At 38.4% G+C, this 14,556-nt stretch overlaps 1 protein-coding gene across 5 annotated transcripts in view; it reads right to left on the bottom strand.

Moving 5' to 3' along the window:
* The window catches only part of RAPGEF4 (Rap guanine nucleotide exchange factor 4), a 308,971-nt gene that overhangs the window by 110,281 nt on the left and 184,134 nt on the right, over positions 1 to 14,556 (bottom strand). The window contains exon 1 of one of the 5 annotated variants that reach the window (XM_015110382.3): positions 13,977 to 14,154. The exons of the other annotated variants lie outside the window; for them this stretch is intronic. Coding sequence (XP_014965868.1) covers positions 13,977 to 13,994 — 18 coding nt within the window. The 5' untranslated portion in view covers positions 13,995 to 14,154. Of the gene's footprint in view, positions 1 to 13,976; positions 14,155 to 14,556 lie in introns of those variants that run through there. 5 annotated transcript variants of the gene reach the window in all.

Below are 14,556 nucleotides of genomic sequence, written 5' to 3'. Positions count from 1 at the left end.
CTTTTGCACCAACCTATTGTGAATTTTAAGATTGCTAAGAGAGTAAATTTCAAATGTCTCATCAAAAAAAGAGATATGTTAATTAGCTTGATTTAATCATTCCACATTGTATACATATATCAAAATATCACATCACACTCCATAAATATCTGTAATTATTATTTGTCAATTAAACTCTCTGAAAACTGCAAAGCACCATTAAAAGAATATATGACCAGATATATAAATGAGAGGAATCAATTTTATCTTATTTATAATAAAAAAAAAACTTGTTGAAAGCATACTATGTCTCAGGTACTGTGCTGTGTGAACTTTATATGTGTGTTCTTATTTAATCCTCAGGACAAAGTGAGGAAGTAGATTCTATTATTATCAACCCATTTTTCAGATGATGAATCTGAGTCTTAGTTTAAGTAACTTGCTCAAGGCCACATAGCTGAGAAGTGGCAGGGCCAGCACTGAGCTCAAGCAGTCAGCTTGCAGTCTTCTTGCTGGCTTGCTGCTATGAATGTACTGCCATAATACGGCTTCCTCAGAAAGTGTAAAGAGAAATCTCTGCCCTTAAACACAGGTTCTACCCTAATTCTCCTAATCATTGATTCTTCAAAAGCCTTAATAATGATAATCAAAAAAGCATTTTATCAAGTGCTTACTCTTTGTCAGACATGGCAATAAGAACTTTCCATGGATTATGTTATTTATTTTTCACAATAACTTCATGAAGTGAATATTTTTCATCTTTATTGAGAAAATAATAAAACTAAAGAATAGTGAAATTAGAAACAACCAAAGTGTACAACATTATACAAATGGTTAAATAAATGATACTGCACCAGAATTAAGGAATATTTTGCCACCATTATAAATAATGCTTCATGGAAGATTTAAGAAATATGGTAAAAATGATTACATTAAAAACCTAATAGCAAGAGTATTCTTTCTCCCCATTCCTATTCAATATCATATTGGAAAGTCCCACCTTGTGCAACAAGATGAGAGAAATAAAGAAAAAGCACACAGATTGAACAGGAAGAAATCAATCTGTCTTTACTTGCAGATGACATGATTGTCTATGTAGAAAATTCCAAAGAACTCCTGGAACTAATAAGCAAGTATAAGGTCAGAGGATACAAGGTCATGTACAAAATACCAATTGTTTTTCCATATATCAGCAGTGAACAATTGGAATTTGAAATAATAAAATACCTCTTAGAACATCATCCCTCCAAAATAAAGTACTTTGTATTAATCTAACAAAAAATGTACAGGGCATATATAGAGATAACTATGAAACACTGACGAAGAAAATCAATGAACATCTAAATAGAGACATATTCCATGTTCATAAATTACCAGACTCAATACTGTTAAGATGTCAGTTCTTCTCAGCTTGATCTATAGACCCAATGAATCCCAACTGAAATCCCAGGAATCTATTTCATAGATATATAGACAAACTGATTCTGCAATTACTGGAAAGGTAGAGGACCTAGACAGAATACTGTATTATGCTGTTCTTGCATTGCTATAAAGAAATGCCTGATACTGGGTAATTTACAAGAAAAGAGGTTGAACTGGCTCATGGTTCTGCAGGCTGTACAGGAAACACAGCGGCATCTGCTTATGCGGAGTCCTCAGGGAGCTTTTACTCATGGTGGAAGGTGAAGTGGGAGCAGGCACTTCACATGGAAAAAGTAGGAACAAGGGACAGAGAGTTGCGGGGAGGTGCCACACTTTTACATGACCTGATCTCATGAGAACTCACTATGACCAAGACAGCACCAAGCCATGAAGAATCTGCCCCCATGATCCAATCACCTCCTACCAGACCTCACCTCGAGCATCGGGGATTACAATTCAACATGAGATATGGGCAAGGACAAACATCCAAACTATATCAAATAGTCAACACAACACAGAAGAAAAAGGTGGAGGACTCATGCTACCTAATTTCAATAATAATATATATTCTCATAGTAGGAATTCTTGATATGATGTAATGAAAACAGTAGAACTTGATGGTCTTCTCCCCAAAATCCATAATCCTAGTCTAATCTTCAGAAAAACATTAGACAAATTCCAAGTGAGGGACAGTCTACAAAATGCCTGACCAGTATTTCTTAAAACTGTCATGGTTATCAAAAACAAGGAAAGTCTGAGAATTATAATAAAGCTAGCAATTAAGACAGTGAAATATTGGTGAATGAACAGACATGTAGATGAATGGAACAGAATATGAAGTCCAAAAATAGACCCACATAAACACAGTCAACTGATCTTTTAAAAAGGAACAAAGACAATTCAATGGAGAGAAGACAGTCTTTTCAACGAATGGAGCTGGAAAAACTGGATGCCCATATGCTAAAACAATGAATCTACACACAGACCTTATGCCTTATATGCACGTCTGTACCTCAGAAATGATTATAAACCTAAATGTAAAACACAAAACTATAAAATTTCTAGAAGAAAATATAGGGAAAAATCTAAATGACATTTAGTTTGGTGATAAGTTAGATACAACAACAAAAGCATAATCCATGAAAGAAAAAAAAATGGATGTTGGACTTGACTGAAATTAAAAACTTCTTCTCTGCTAAGGACACTGTTAAGATGAAAAGTGAAACCACAGACTGGACTGCAAAACTCATATCTGATAAAGGACTTGTATCCAAAATGTACAAAGAATTCTGCGAACAATAAGAAAAGAAGCAAATTTTTTAAATGGGCAAAAGATACCTCAACAAAGAAGACAGATGGTAAACAGCATACGAAAAGATACTCAATATCATCTGTCATTAGGGAAATGGAAATTAAGCCAAGAATGAGATACCACTACATATCTATTAGAGTGGCTTTAAAAAACTGACAATACCAAGCTGGCAAGGACACAGAACAAAGTAACTCTCATTCACTGCTAGTGGGAAAACAAAATGGTACAACCACTTTGGAAGACAGTTTGGCAGTTTCTTACAAAGCTAAATATAGTGTTACCACACAATCTAGCAATTGTGCTCGTAAGAATTACCCAACTGATTCGAAAACTTCTGTCCACACAAAATCTGCCCACAAATATTCATAGCAGTTTTACTCATAATTGCCAAAAAATGAAAGCAGCCAAGATGTCCTTCAACAGAAGAATAAATAAATAAACTGTAGTACATTTATATAATGCAACACTATTCAGTGTTAAAGGAAAGAAACTATCAAGCAATGCAAGGACATTGAATCTTAAGCGCATATTGCTAAGTGAAAGGCTACATGCCGCATGATGTCATTTATATGACAGGTTGGAAAAGGCAAAACTTTATCGAGAGCAAACAAATTGTGGTTTCTATGGCTTCAGACATGGAGGAGGATTAAATAGGTAAAGCACAGGGAATTGTTTAGGGCAGTAAAACTATTCTGTGTGATACTGTAATGGTGGATACATGACACTATACATCTGTCAAAACTCATATAACTTTACAGCACAAGGAGTAAAACCTAATATGTGCAAATTTTAAAAATCATTTAGAAGGTTAGGGTATCCCAGGATGGAATGCATACTGTGACAAAATAATTTTATAATAAATGTATGAAATAACTTCAATGAAGGGAGTGGCAGAGCAGAGGCAGGTGAGGAAGGTGCTGACTTAAGAAATGAGTAGAGCATGACAGACAGAAGGCAAGGACACTGCACACAGTGCTCTATTCTACTTGATAACATTTGTTTCCCATGGGGGCCCAGGCAAACAGTTTAAACCACTGTAAATGTATATGGGAGTTAGACAGTTAAATAAATAGATGGCAGATGGTACAAGCCAAATTTCTCACTGTTGAGAGTGGGAGGTTACAAAGAGGCAAGGAGAAAGGAGTAGAATGATCCATGTGGTAATGGATTAGAGTTGGAGAAATCAGTATGAAGTCATGCTTAGCCAAACATAGATACAGATGGTTGTCTGTGTGCACGTGTGTACTTACAGATATGTGTACATGTACAGGTCAGGCTGCACACATATATTTCCTTGCTATGTCAGATGACATGGCTTAAGATATCCTAGTAGCAACAGCACGCCTAGCACCAAGCTCTTGTTAACACCAATCTTTCATCAAAGGAACCAAGAATCCTTGGCAAAATGGCTGCCTCAGACTAGAGCAGAGAATATATATGCAACTCGTTGTGCCACAGGTAAGGCAGTGCTCGACAAAACAAACTAAAACAAAGCATAGTGATGGGAGTGTGTCAAAGGAATACAGGAGCCAGGGGAAAGAGCTCCCAGTGGCCAAAGCTGGAACAATTTGAGCAATAAAATTAATATGGTAGTATTGGATTATAACCCAAAGTATAAAATAAATATCCATGAGTGCATAGTGATATACAAAATGACAGCATAAACCAATCAACATGGGAAAGGAGACAAATCCCCCACACAGAGGAATTCCAAACAATGTAGCTATTCTGCTATCAAGAAGCTGGAGCCTAGCTCCTTGCTCCTTAAGTGTGGGCTGTGTGCACAATGACTTCCTTCCAAAGAGTTCAGTATGGAAAGCAGGGCAGGAGTTGTGGGAGAGTGACTTTACAGTGGAGAAACTTGCAAACACTACCTAAGCCAGATGATCAAAGTCAACATCAACAGTGATATGTCATACTAATAGTATATACTCTTGATATGGTGTGATGAAAATATGGTCTTCCCCAAACCCCTAGCCCCAGTCTAATATTGAGAAAAACATTAGACAAATCCCAATAGAGGGACATTCTACCAAATACCTGACCTATATCCCTTAAAACTGTCAGTCATCCAAAACAAGGAAAGACTGAGAAACGGATAGCCAAAAGGAGCCGAAGGAGACCTGGCAACTGAATGTGAAGTGGCGTCCTGGATAGCATTTTAGAATAGAAAAAGGATATTAGGTAAAAATGAGGGAAATCTAAATAGACTATGGACTTTTTTTTCTTTAAGAGACAGGGTCTTGCTCTGCTGCCCAGGCTGGAGTACCATGGCATAATCACAATTCACAGCAGCCTCAAATTCCTGGGCTCAAGTGATCCTCCTACCTTAGTCTCCCAAGTAGGTGGGACTACAAGCAGGTACCACCATGCCTGGCTGATTTAAAAAGAGTTTTTTTTTGCTTTTTTTTTTTTTTTTTGCAGAGAGAGGAGTCTCACTGTGTTGTCCAGTCTGGTCTTGAACCCTTGGCCTCAAGTGATCCTCCTACCCTGGCCTCCCAAAGTGCTGGGATTACAGGTGTGAGCTACCACATCCAGCCTTAAACTATGGACTTTAGTTGGTGATAATGAATCAATATTTGTTCATTAAGAAAATATCCTTATAAATAAAGACAAATTAAAGATTCTCTCAGATGAGAAAAAATTTAGAATTCACAGCCGTCACAACTGCTTTAAAAGAATTTCTTAAAAAGTTCTTCAGACAGAAGAGAAATGATACCAGAGGAAAACTAAGAACATCAGGAATGAAGGAAGAGCAACAGCAATGTAACAAAAATAATTCCAGAAATGGGACAGGGATGGTGTGAAAAGTAACTTTGACATGATACAAATAGCTATTTAAAAAAATTATTGCCAAAAATAAAAAATAAAAAATTATTGCAGAGGAAATTCATTCTACATTATGGTTGGGACAATGTTAACTAATTTTAAAAATCCTTTAAAAATTTAATTGAAAAAGGAAGAATATGAAACTATATATATAGTGTAAACTAAATTTTGTTTCTATTTGTATACATTTTTCTATATGTTAACTATACAAACACACAGAGCTCTGGGAGGCAGCATTTACAGAAGTTTTTTCTGGGGGGCATGGAGTCTCACTTGTTGCCCAGGCTGGAATGCAGTGGCACAATCTCAGCTCACTACAACCTCTGCCTCCCGGGTTCAAGCAATTCCCCTGCCTCAGCCTCCCGAGTAGCTGGGACTACATGTACACACCGCCATGCCCGGCTAATTTTTTATACTTTAGTAGAGACAGGTTTCACCATGTTGTCCAAGCTGATCTTGAACTCCTGAGCTCAGGCAACCCGCCCACCTCGGCCTCCCAAAGTGCTAGGATTACAGGCATGAGGAAGATTTTTAAAAACACTGATTTTTCCAAATATTCAACATAAGTATTATATTTATGATCAGAAAGAGATAACCATTATTTTAAAAAATCCACTGTCTTGCTAGACTTCATTTTAGACTCTTGGCAGAAACACCTCCTTTCAGGCACAAAATATAAACATCAGTGACTTATCTGAATGTAAATTTGGCTCACAGACTTTAAAAGACTTAAAATGTAGATTAAAAAGGAACAATTCCTGTAATATTCTAGGAAAAATGAGATTGCTTAAGTCATGTACTGTTGGAGCACCCACATCTAAGTAGCTCAAAAGACTTAAGATCAAACCTTGTTAATCTCCACATCATATATGTTAAGAAGACGGTGCAAAAGAAAATTTGATTCTGATTGAATGGAATGCATGGACATTCTAAAGCACAATGCTCATTGCAATCACAGCTACTGCAAAATGTGATGTTAACATTATTCTCATAAGTGCATCTGTCCAACTTGTTCATAAACAAGGCATGAAGACTAGCCCGAAATGAGATATTGATTGTATTATGATGTTATTTGAGTACATCAATCGAAGGGGGCAGGGCTTTTTTGGCAGTCAGCGGAATGCACATCACTGGGGAGGAGCAACGAACAGTTCCCACTTCCCATCGTTCCTCCTCCTTCTGGGCACAGACCCTCCCATCAACAAAGCTATGTATCCCACCTACACTGGCTCAGAGTGGGGATGGAGGGGTCATGTGGCCCACCATAGGCCAGCCAGAGTCCTTCCCCTATGCTCTCTTATTGTGGCTGCTGCGGAGGAACCAGGAGCTGTTGGTTGCCATGTTTCTAGGCTAGGGAAGAAGCAATAAGAGGCAGAGCCCTCAGCTCCCATCAGCCCAAGCCCAGCTCCACCGTGAGCCCCCAATTTCCTCTCTTGTTTGGTTTTTTTGAGACAGGGTCTGGCTCTGTCACCCAGGCTGGAGCGTGATGGTACCAACTTGGCTCACTGCAGCCTTTGCCCCTCAGGCCCAAGCTTGACATCCTACCACCAGAGTCTCCTGAGTAGCTTGGACTACAGGTGCATGCCACCACGCCTGGTTAATTTTTGTATTTTTTGTAGTGACAGGGTCTCACCATGTTGCCCAGGATGGTCTTGTGCTCCTGGGCTCAAGTGACCCTCCCACCTCAGCCTCCCAAAGTGCTGGGATTACAGGTGTGAGCTACCGCCCCTGGTCTCTTGTTTGCTTTCAAGGTGGCTTGATCCAGCTTTCTGCCACCTGTAACTTAGAAGTCTGGAGTTATATAGTAACCTAACAATTCTGTAGCCTTGTGAAGAGGGAGAATGTTGGGGTGGGGGGTGAATAAAGAAACTTTTTTTTAAATTTTTTTTTTGTTTTTACTGCAACCATAACAGATGAAATGAAACACTATTGTCTCAGAAATCCTTCTGGTTCGGGTGACAAGGCTCTTAGAGTGTGTATTTTGGTGTTTTGGTACTTAACTCCAATCTCTCTCAGTACCACATTCTGAAATAATTATCCGTTTACCTATCTCTCTCCCCCATTAGGTGGTTTGCTCTTTGAAGTCAATAATTCATTGCATTGGACTTTCTGGACTTTGTATCTCCAGGGTCTACATGGCACATAGTAGAAACTTAATAAATGTTAGTTAATATAAAAAGGATTAAATAGGGCTGGGCACGGTGGCTCACACCTGTAATCCCAGCACTTTGGGAGGCCAAGGCAGATGGATCGCCTGAGGTCAGGAGTTCAAGACCAGTCTGACCAACGTGGTGAAACCCAGTCTCTACTAAAAAATACAAAAATTAGCTGGGCATGGTGGTGGGTGCCTATAATCCAAGCTACTCGGGAGGTTGAGGCAGGGGAATTGCTTGAACCCGGGAGGTGGAGGTTGCAGTGAGCCAAGATTGCACCATTGCACTCCAGCCTGGGCAACAGAACAAGACTGTGTCTCAAAAAAGCGAAACAAAAAAACAAAACAAAACAAAAAGGATTAAATAAAATACAGTTATTCTTTATGCTATTACAAAATTACCTTACTCCTTCAAACTTTGTTAATTAGAAATTTGTGGCTAGGCTAGAAAAATTAATTTACTCAAGGAAAAAGGGGATTATTAACCCATTTAGTAGTGTAAGAAACTGTAAAAAGAATGATTAAACTAATTAAGAGAATAAATTGTTTCAAGCAGACCATAGCCATTCAAAGTCACCTATTCATATAGAAATAATTTGTGAGCTAAGTTACAAATAACATCCCTCTACCTATTCATTAAATTAGGTCCCTGAGGATGTCTATTAAATAATGCTTTGTTAGCCTGGTTCACTTAGCTGTTTTTACTTGAAATATTACATAAATCAACCTTTTATTAATTTAAAAGGTGACACCTGAAATCATATACAGAGTTAACTTATAAACATAAATGATCTTAAATCTGTAACATATAATAGAGGACCAAAATAAACCTGATAAAATTCTTGCTGATTTATGTCTCATTATTTCATTTTTTTCAGACACATTTTAATTTCATTCATGCCCCAGGCATGTCCTACTCAGTGCAAATCCCTACCATCTATCTCATTATCACTCTCTAATCTAATGTTTATCATTATTAGCTATTGACTGGACCCAGGTACAGTGCAAAAGTCTAATCACACTTCATTCTTGGATACTGCCCAGTACAGGGACCTTCAAACCAGGTTTCCAAACTGACTCTACCCTCATCCTTCCCTTCCTCAGTTGATGGCAGTTGCATCCTTCCACGTGTTCAGGCCAAAAACCTTGAAGTCACCCTTGAGTCCCTTCTCTCTTACCTCGTATTTAATTCATCAGAAAATCCTATGGACTCTATTTCCAAAAATCCATCTAGAATGCAACACTTTCTACCCCTCCACTGCAACTTCACCATCATCTCTAGCTTTCCATGAAGTACACACGAGTTTCCTAGGACTCAAAGAATTTAGTAACACTGTTATTTAAAACTACTTCCATCCCCAGCTTCCTATTTTTGTGAATGAGTTTTCCCAGTGCTTACGTACATAAAAACCGAGAAGAAGAATGAAATAATTATTAGGAATTAAAATGGCATTCTTTAGGAAATAAAATGCTATTTCCTAAAGGTACATAAATTGACTTTTTAAAATAATTCATTTGTTAAAACACTTGCCAAGTCACCCAGTGATGCATTTCTGATAGTAATTTACTTTAATGTTTATTAATTTTGTACAGAAATTTATAAAATATTTATTTTGTTTTGATGATCATATATAATTACTTATTGTCATAACTCAATCTAGAAGAAAAACTGTAACAAAGACCCATGGTCACGAGAGATTTCAAAACACAAATATTTAAATGTAAGTATATATTTTTGGTAAATGTTCAGTATGAGGGTGATCCATAAGAGACTTTCAATCACAAACATACGTTACAACATGAAGTTGCCATATTAAACCTGGGCAGCTCATATTTGGACAGTTAACATGAGTGAAAAATAATCTATTTAAGATGCTGTTGTGTTTGAGTCTTTGTTATCGTAGCTGAACCCAGATGATAAGGTCATCTGGCCTGGAAAACAATATGTTACCAGAGAATAAAATTCTGTGGAGGAAATAAAATGGGAATATGATTTAAACAACAAAAGGAAGTAATATAACATTGTAACTATTAAAAAGCTTGTTCATATATTTTTTTAAATGGTGAGCAACACATTATTTTTCACAATGCCTGGTCTAATATACCGGTAGCATTCCATAAAAACTTGCTGATTAATAGACCCATTCCTTGAGAAAATTTGTTTAACTTACAGGACTGGAACTCAATTATTCTGTACTGACTTGCAGACCAGACTATGCTGCATTTAGCAAAGTCAAATATCTACAATATGTGAGAATGGAAGACTATATATGTGCACATATGAATGGATGAATGAGTGAATAAGCTGGTTATTTCGGTGGTTTCCAAGTACTAGGAATCTTACAAATGAAAATAACATTTACTACTAATATTTCCACTTTTCATCCAAACATCTTGTGCCATGTAACTAAAACTTGAAGGTTAGACATGCATGAACCCTGGAATGACCACCAGAGGGAGCCCACGTGTTTTTCTGAATATGCCAGACACCAAATTGAGAAAAAGGAAGAAAACACACACAAAGTAGAAAGCTGGGGGTGGGCGCATGGGGGTGGAGGTGGGGAGTGGGGGGGTGTGAGGAGGGGTGGGAAGGGGACAGGGAAGCATTACCTGTTACTTAAGAGACTATATTATTGAATGACAGAACGATTTATGCATCTATGTTACAAATCCTTTTACTAGGCAGCTGTACACTGCAATGCTTTGACACTTATAAAAGGAGAATTGGTTAAATGTAAGATTTAAAAAATCTCACATACCCTAAAACTAGCAGGTCCTGGGTGGGCTGCTGTGATAACATCCATGGCTCTCTGCTGTGCCCCAAACAAGCCAGCTGCCTTCTCCAGCTTATCTTTGTGTTCCTGCTCTCACTCTCTATTCCGGTTCATCTTTGTGGTTAACTTTGGAGGAAGGTTTGGGTGTGGCTTCCTCACTTTGTTTGGGATTGGGCTATCAAATTACAGCACCAGAGGAGCACTTGGTGTGACTTGGGAATTTCTGATTCTCCTGTCTGAGCCAAGTTATAAGGACAGTAAGATGAATGACTTTCCATTTGTTGTCCTGAAGTCTTCCCAGAACTGAGAAATGAACCAAGTGCTAACAGGATGCAAGAGGACCTCTCTAAGGCTTTCCAGGCCCAATCTCCACTTACACCAGAACCTACAGGCCTGCCTCAGAGAGTGCCCCAAGCTAGAAAAATATCCTGGGACTGAGGCTATAGAAATAGCATGTGATCTTGTCTAGAATTACGCTCCATGTAAACCACGTTTTCTATTTGAGATCAGTGTCAAGTTTTGGAATCCCCTCCCACCTGTCCATCCCCGCCCCAGCCTGGCTTGATCTTTCTAATCCTTTTATTGTGGTAAGTCAGATCACCATTATACCAGTGAGGGAACTGAAGCTCCTGGAAATGAGTGACTTGTTCAGTGTCACTGGCTATTAAGTGTCAGGGATGGAAACTGACAAACATGCGCTGCTGGGGACATGGATTGTAACAGTGAATGAGTATTGAACCCCGTCATACTAATGTCTTTGGAGACAGAAAGAAAATTATTGTCTTCCTTTTCCCTCAAACTACAATTGAGTGAAAAGCATGACAGAAGTGAATTCAATGACTTAGCCCTTGTTCTACCCAGAATTTTCATGGTATGCTTTCCCAAGTTTCTTTTATGTCTGGATGGGGTGATCATAAATCATGTATGCAAATAAATTAGCACAAACAAATTGAATTCCACAGGCTTAGGTACTGGGCTGAATGCTGCTAAATTTAACATGCTTATTAATGCCTTGAATATGGAATCAAATCAAAAACATTCTTATCAAATTTAACAATGATACCCAATTGAGTGGGGGTGGTTGGCAGTTAGGAGAGCTAGTTTGAAATTTAAAATGACCTTGACAAACAGAAAAGGAAAAAGAGGGCAAAATTCAATAGAAAGCTTTGCAAAGTAATTCATTCAAAAGAGGGGGGCAAACAAAGAGAACAACAGAAATGAAGGAGTATTGACTGGGTAATTATAATGGAAAAGGAGCTGGAGGTCAGAGTGAACAATAGCCTCCAAACTCAATCTAGTTCTGTCATTTTAAAAAAGAAGGCATGATTTTGAGAAGTACAAATAGGGGGAAACTCAAACTAATGCCCCCTCCAGACTCAAAATAGATCAAGCTCTTTGAGGAGGGGTGAGGAAGGTGTTTTGTTGGGACACTGGAATGCCCGTGGCTTGGAAACCAGGTTTTTATACTTTGAAAGGGATCCTTAGAAAGAAGAGTGCCTAAAATAATTCAAAAGAGAAGATTCGGGTACTCTTCCTTTGTTCATGCAATGCTCTCAGCCTGGCATATCGTTTTCCTTTCCCCTGGGTAGCAACCACCCAGACACTGCCTCCTCTGTGGGGTACTTTGAACCCCTTCCCTTCTTCTTAACAAGAACTTCACAGTCCCACTATGTGTCTCCACAAAGCAGATACTCGAGGCCAGCACTGGCTAAGTCCTTGGCATACATTATCTCATTAATACTCTTGAACACCTCCCTGGGCAAGACACTACTATTATTCTCCTTCTGTAGATGAGGAAACAAATGAGTAAGGCAGTTAAGTAACTTGTTCATGTTCATTTGTTAGAAACTGGCAGAGCTGGGAGTTTAACTGAAACCCTAGGAGCTCCTAAATCCCCGTCCTGAGGCCACGCTACCCTGACGACATGAGCACCCCCAATACTTCACTATTCTTATTTGTTCATGTGCGCTTCTATCTAGGCTGCAGCACCATATTTTCATAGTCCTATATGAAGGCTGGAGATTGATCAATAAGTGTTCATTAAATTAAAGGTTTTCAAGCAAGCAGTGGTATATTCCATGGGTGTTTCTGAGTCATTCTTTGGCTGAAGGGAAATAGAAAACCAAATTAAACTAAAAAGGATTTAGACATTTATAAAAACTGGTAATAGGAATTCTGAACAATTCTGGACCATATTAGTAAAGGTGATTTGACCATTTTCTTTTCTGAAAATTTTAAAGAACTGAAATTGTTATATCCACATTTATACACGTACAAATACATATGTACGTATCTATATATATTATGTGGATGTGTATATATATGTGCATTTATCTGTCATCTATCTTCAACGTCTTGTCATCTAAAGGTAAAGATGGTAACTACAGAATATTTAATATCTGTGGACTCAGGGAGGCTGCCTGACACAGAATTGTTGGTAGAAGAGAATCTAAACCCTAAATGACATGTCAACACTAGATTAGTTTATCCAATCTGAGAACATTCAATTTTCTCTCCTAACCATAAGACATATTTTGCAAATAATTTGCTCTCAGTTTCTCAAAACGAGAACAATAAAAATTCAAACACATCAAACATAAGTGATACTATCTATTTTATTCTCACGGTTAATTGAGATAACATGCTAGCAGCCCAAAGTAACTGGTGATGATGATAACTGCCTTCAGTACAGGAGAAAATATTACTGAAGACAGCAATATACTCTCCCACAGCTTGGAAGCAGCAGCTGTGTACATTACTAATAACATGACATCACACTCCTCCCTCCCCGCCGACAGTGGAACAATTCTGAGCTGCATCTCAAGGCCATGCAATGTTTTAAGTGAGAGCAAGAAGCAGCTTTTGGCCAAAGAGAAACTCATTTCTTTTAACATTATTACTATTCTTACACTATCAAACATTACACAGGTTATCTGGGATAGCTTGCCAAGTCAAATTCTGATGACTGAAAAGATGGAGGGAACAAATTCAAAACAGGGCCGTGCAGTATATCTCAGCTGCAACTCTAGAAAATCGTCAGCATGACAACAGCATTAAAAAGTTCCATTTCATAAGAGAGATTTAAAAAATTACAAAGAAACCAAACATAGAATATTAAAACAATCACTAAATGTAATTCATAGTATTACAAAAATAATTCTAAAATATAGCAATGAACCATGGCCCCAATACACCCCAATACATCTTCTTTCACCAACAAACTCACGGCAAGCAGGTCCTAGGAACAATGTCGAGGGCATTCAAATGCAATTAACACACAGCCTAACTGACAATAAAAGGATCAGAGTTCTAGAGTATTACCTACATTTCCTATTTACCATTTAGATGGATGACAACACGTCATCCTAAAAATGCAATCGGCTTACCACTGCAGAAGCTAGAGAGAGAGATGGTTATGGCTAGCTTTTGCAAGAGTTGAGGAACAGATGGAATAAAAAGCAGAAAGAAATTCAGCAAGGACAGTCTGCCCCATAAAATGCTAACTTACAAGTACAAAAACAAACATTTCCTCAGAGACTGGAGAACTGAAGTTGTCCTTGGCACCTTCGACATGAAGTCACGGTGTTTTCTAGGAGGTGGGGCAAAATAAGTCCTCTCGGGGGCTATGCTTTCTAATAGGCCAGCTAACGAAAGGAGTATTTACACACTACACAGCTCACAGGATTGGGCCAGCAGCACTGCTAATCTAATCTTCGTTTGGGTGATAAGCAATGTGTCCTTCAAAATCAGGACAAGCTGGCTCAAGATTTTCAAAGCTTCAGCATTTTGTGGTTTCGCTCTCCTATTAGAGTTTTGTACCCTGGCCAGTTACACGTGAGTTTCAGAATGGTAATGGCACTAGTGAGGCCACTGGTACCCTAGAGCAGAGGGACACAGCTGCCAGGGGTACACCGGTGACCCTGGCCAAGGTGTCTTCATAGGCTCGGCCTGGATCAATCATGTTATAAAGCAGGGTTTTAAAAACTGTGTTCCACAGAAAACAGTTTGAATTCTGTTGGTCTTCGAAAGGTGGAGTTGAAAGGGTTTATACAGCCTTATGGGATTATCTCTGATTGTTGGGTTTTTTT

This window comes from Macaca mulatta, chromosome 12 (genome assembly GCF_049350105.2).
Source record: "Macaca mulatta isolate MMU2019108-1 chromosome 12, T2T-MMU8v2.0, whole genome shotgun sequence".
Taxonomy (NCBI): Eukaryota; Metazoa; Chordata; class Mammalia; order Primates; family Cercopithecidae; genus Macaca; species Macaca mulatta.
The sequence above is the reverse complement of the archived record's forward strand: the minus strand, read 5'-3'. Positions and strand labels throughout refer to the sequence as shown.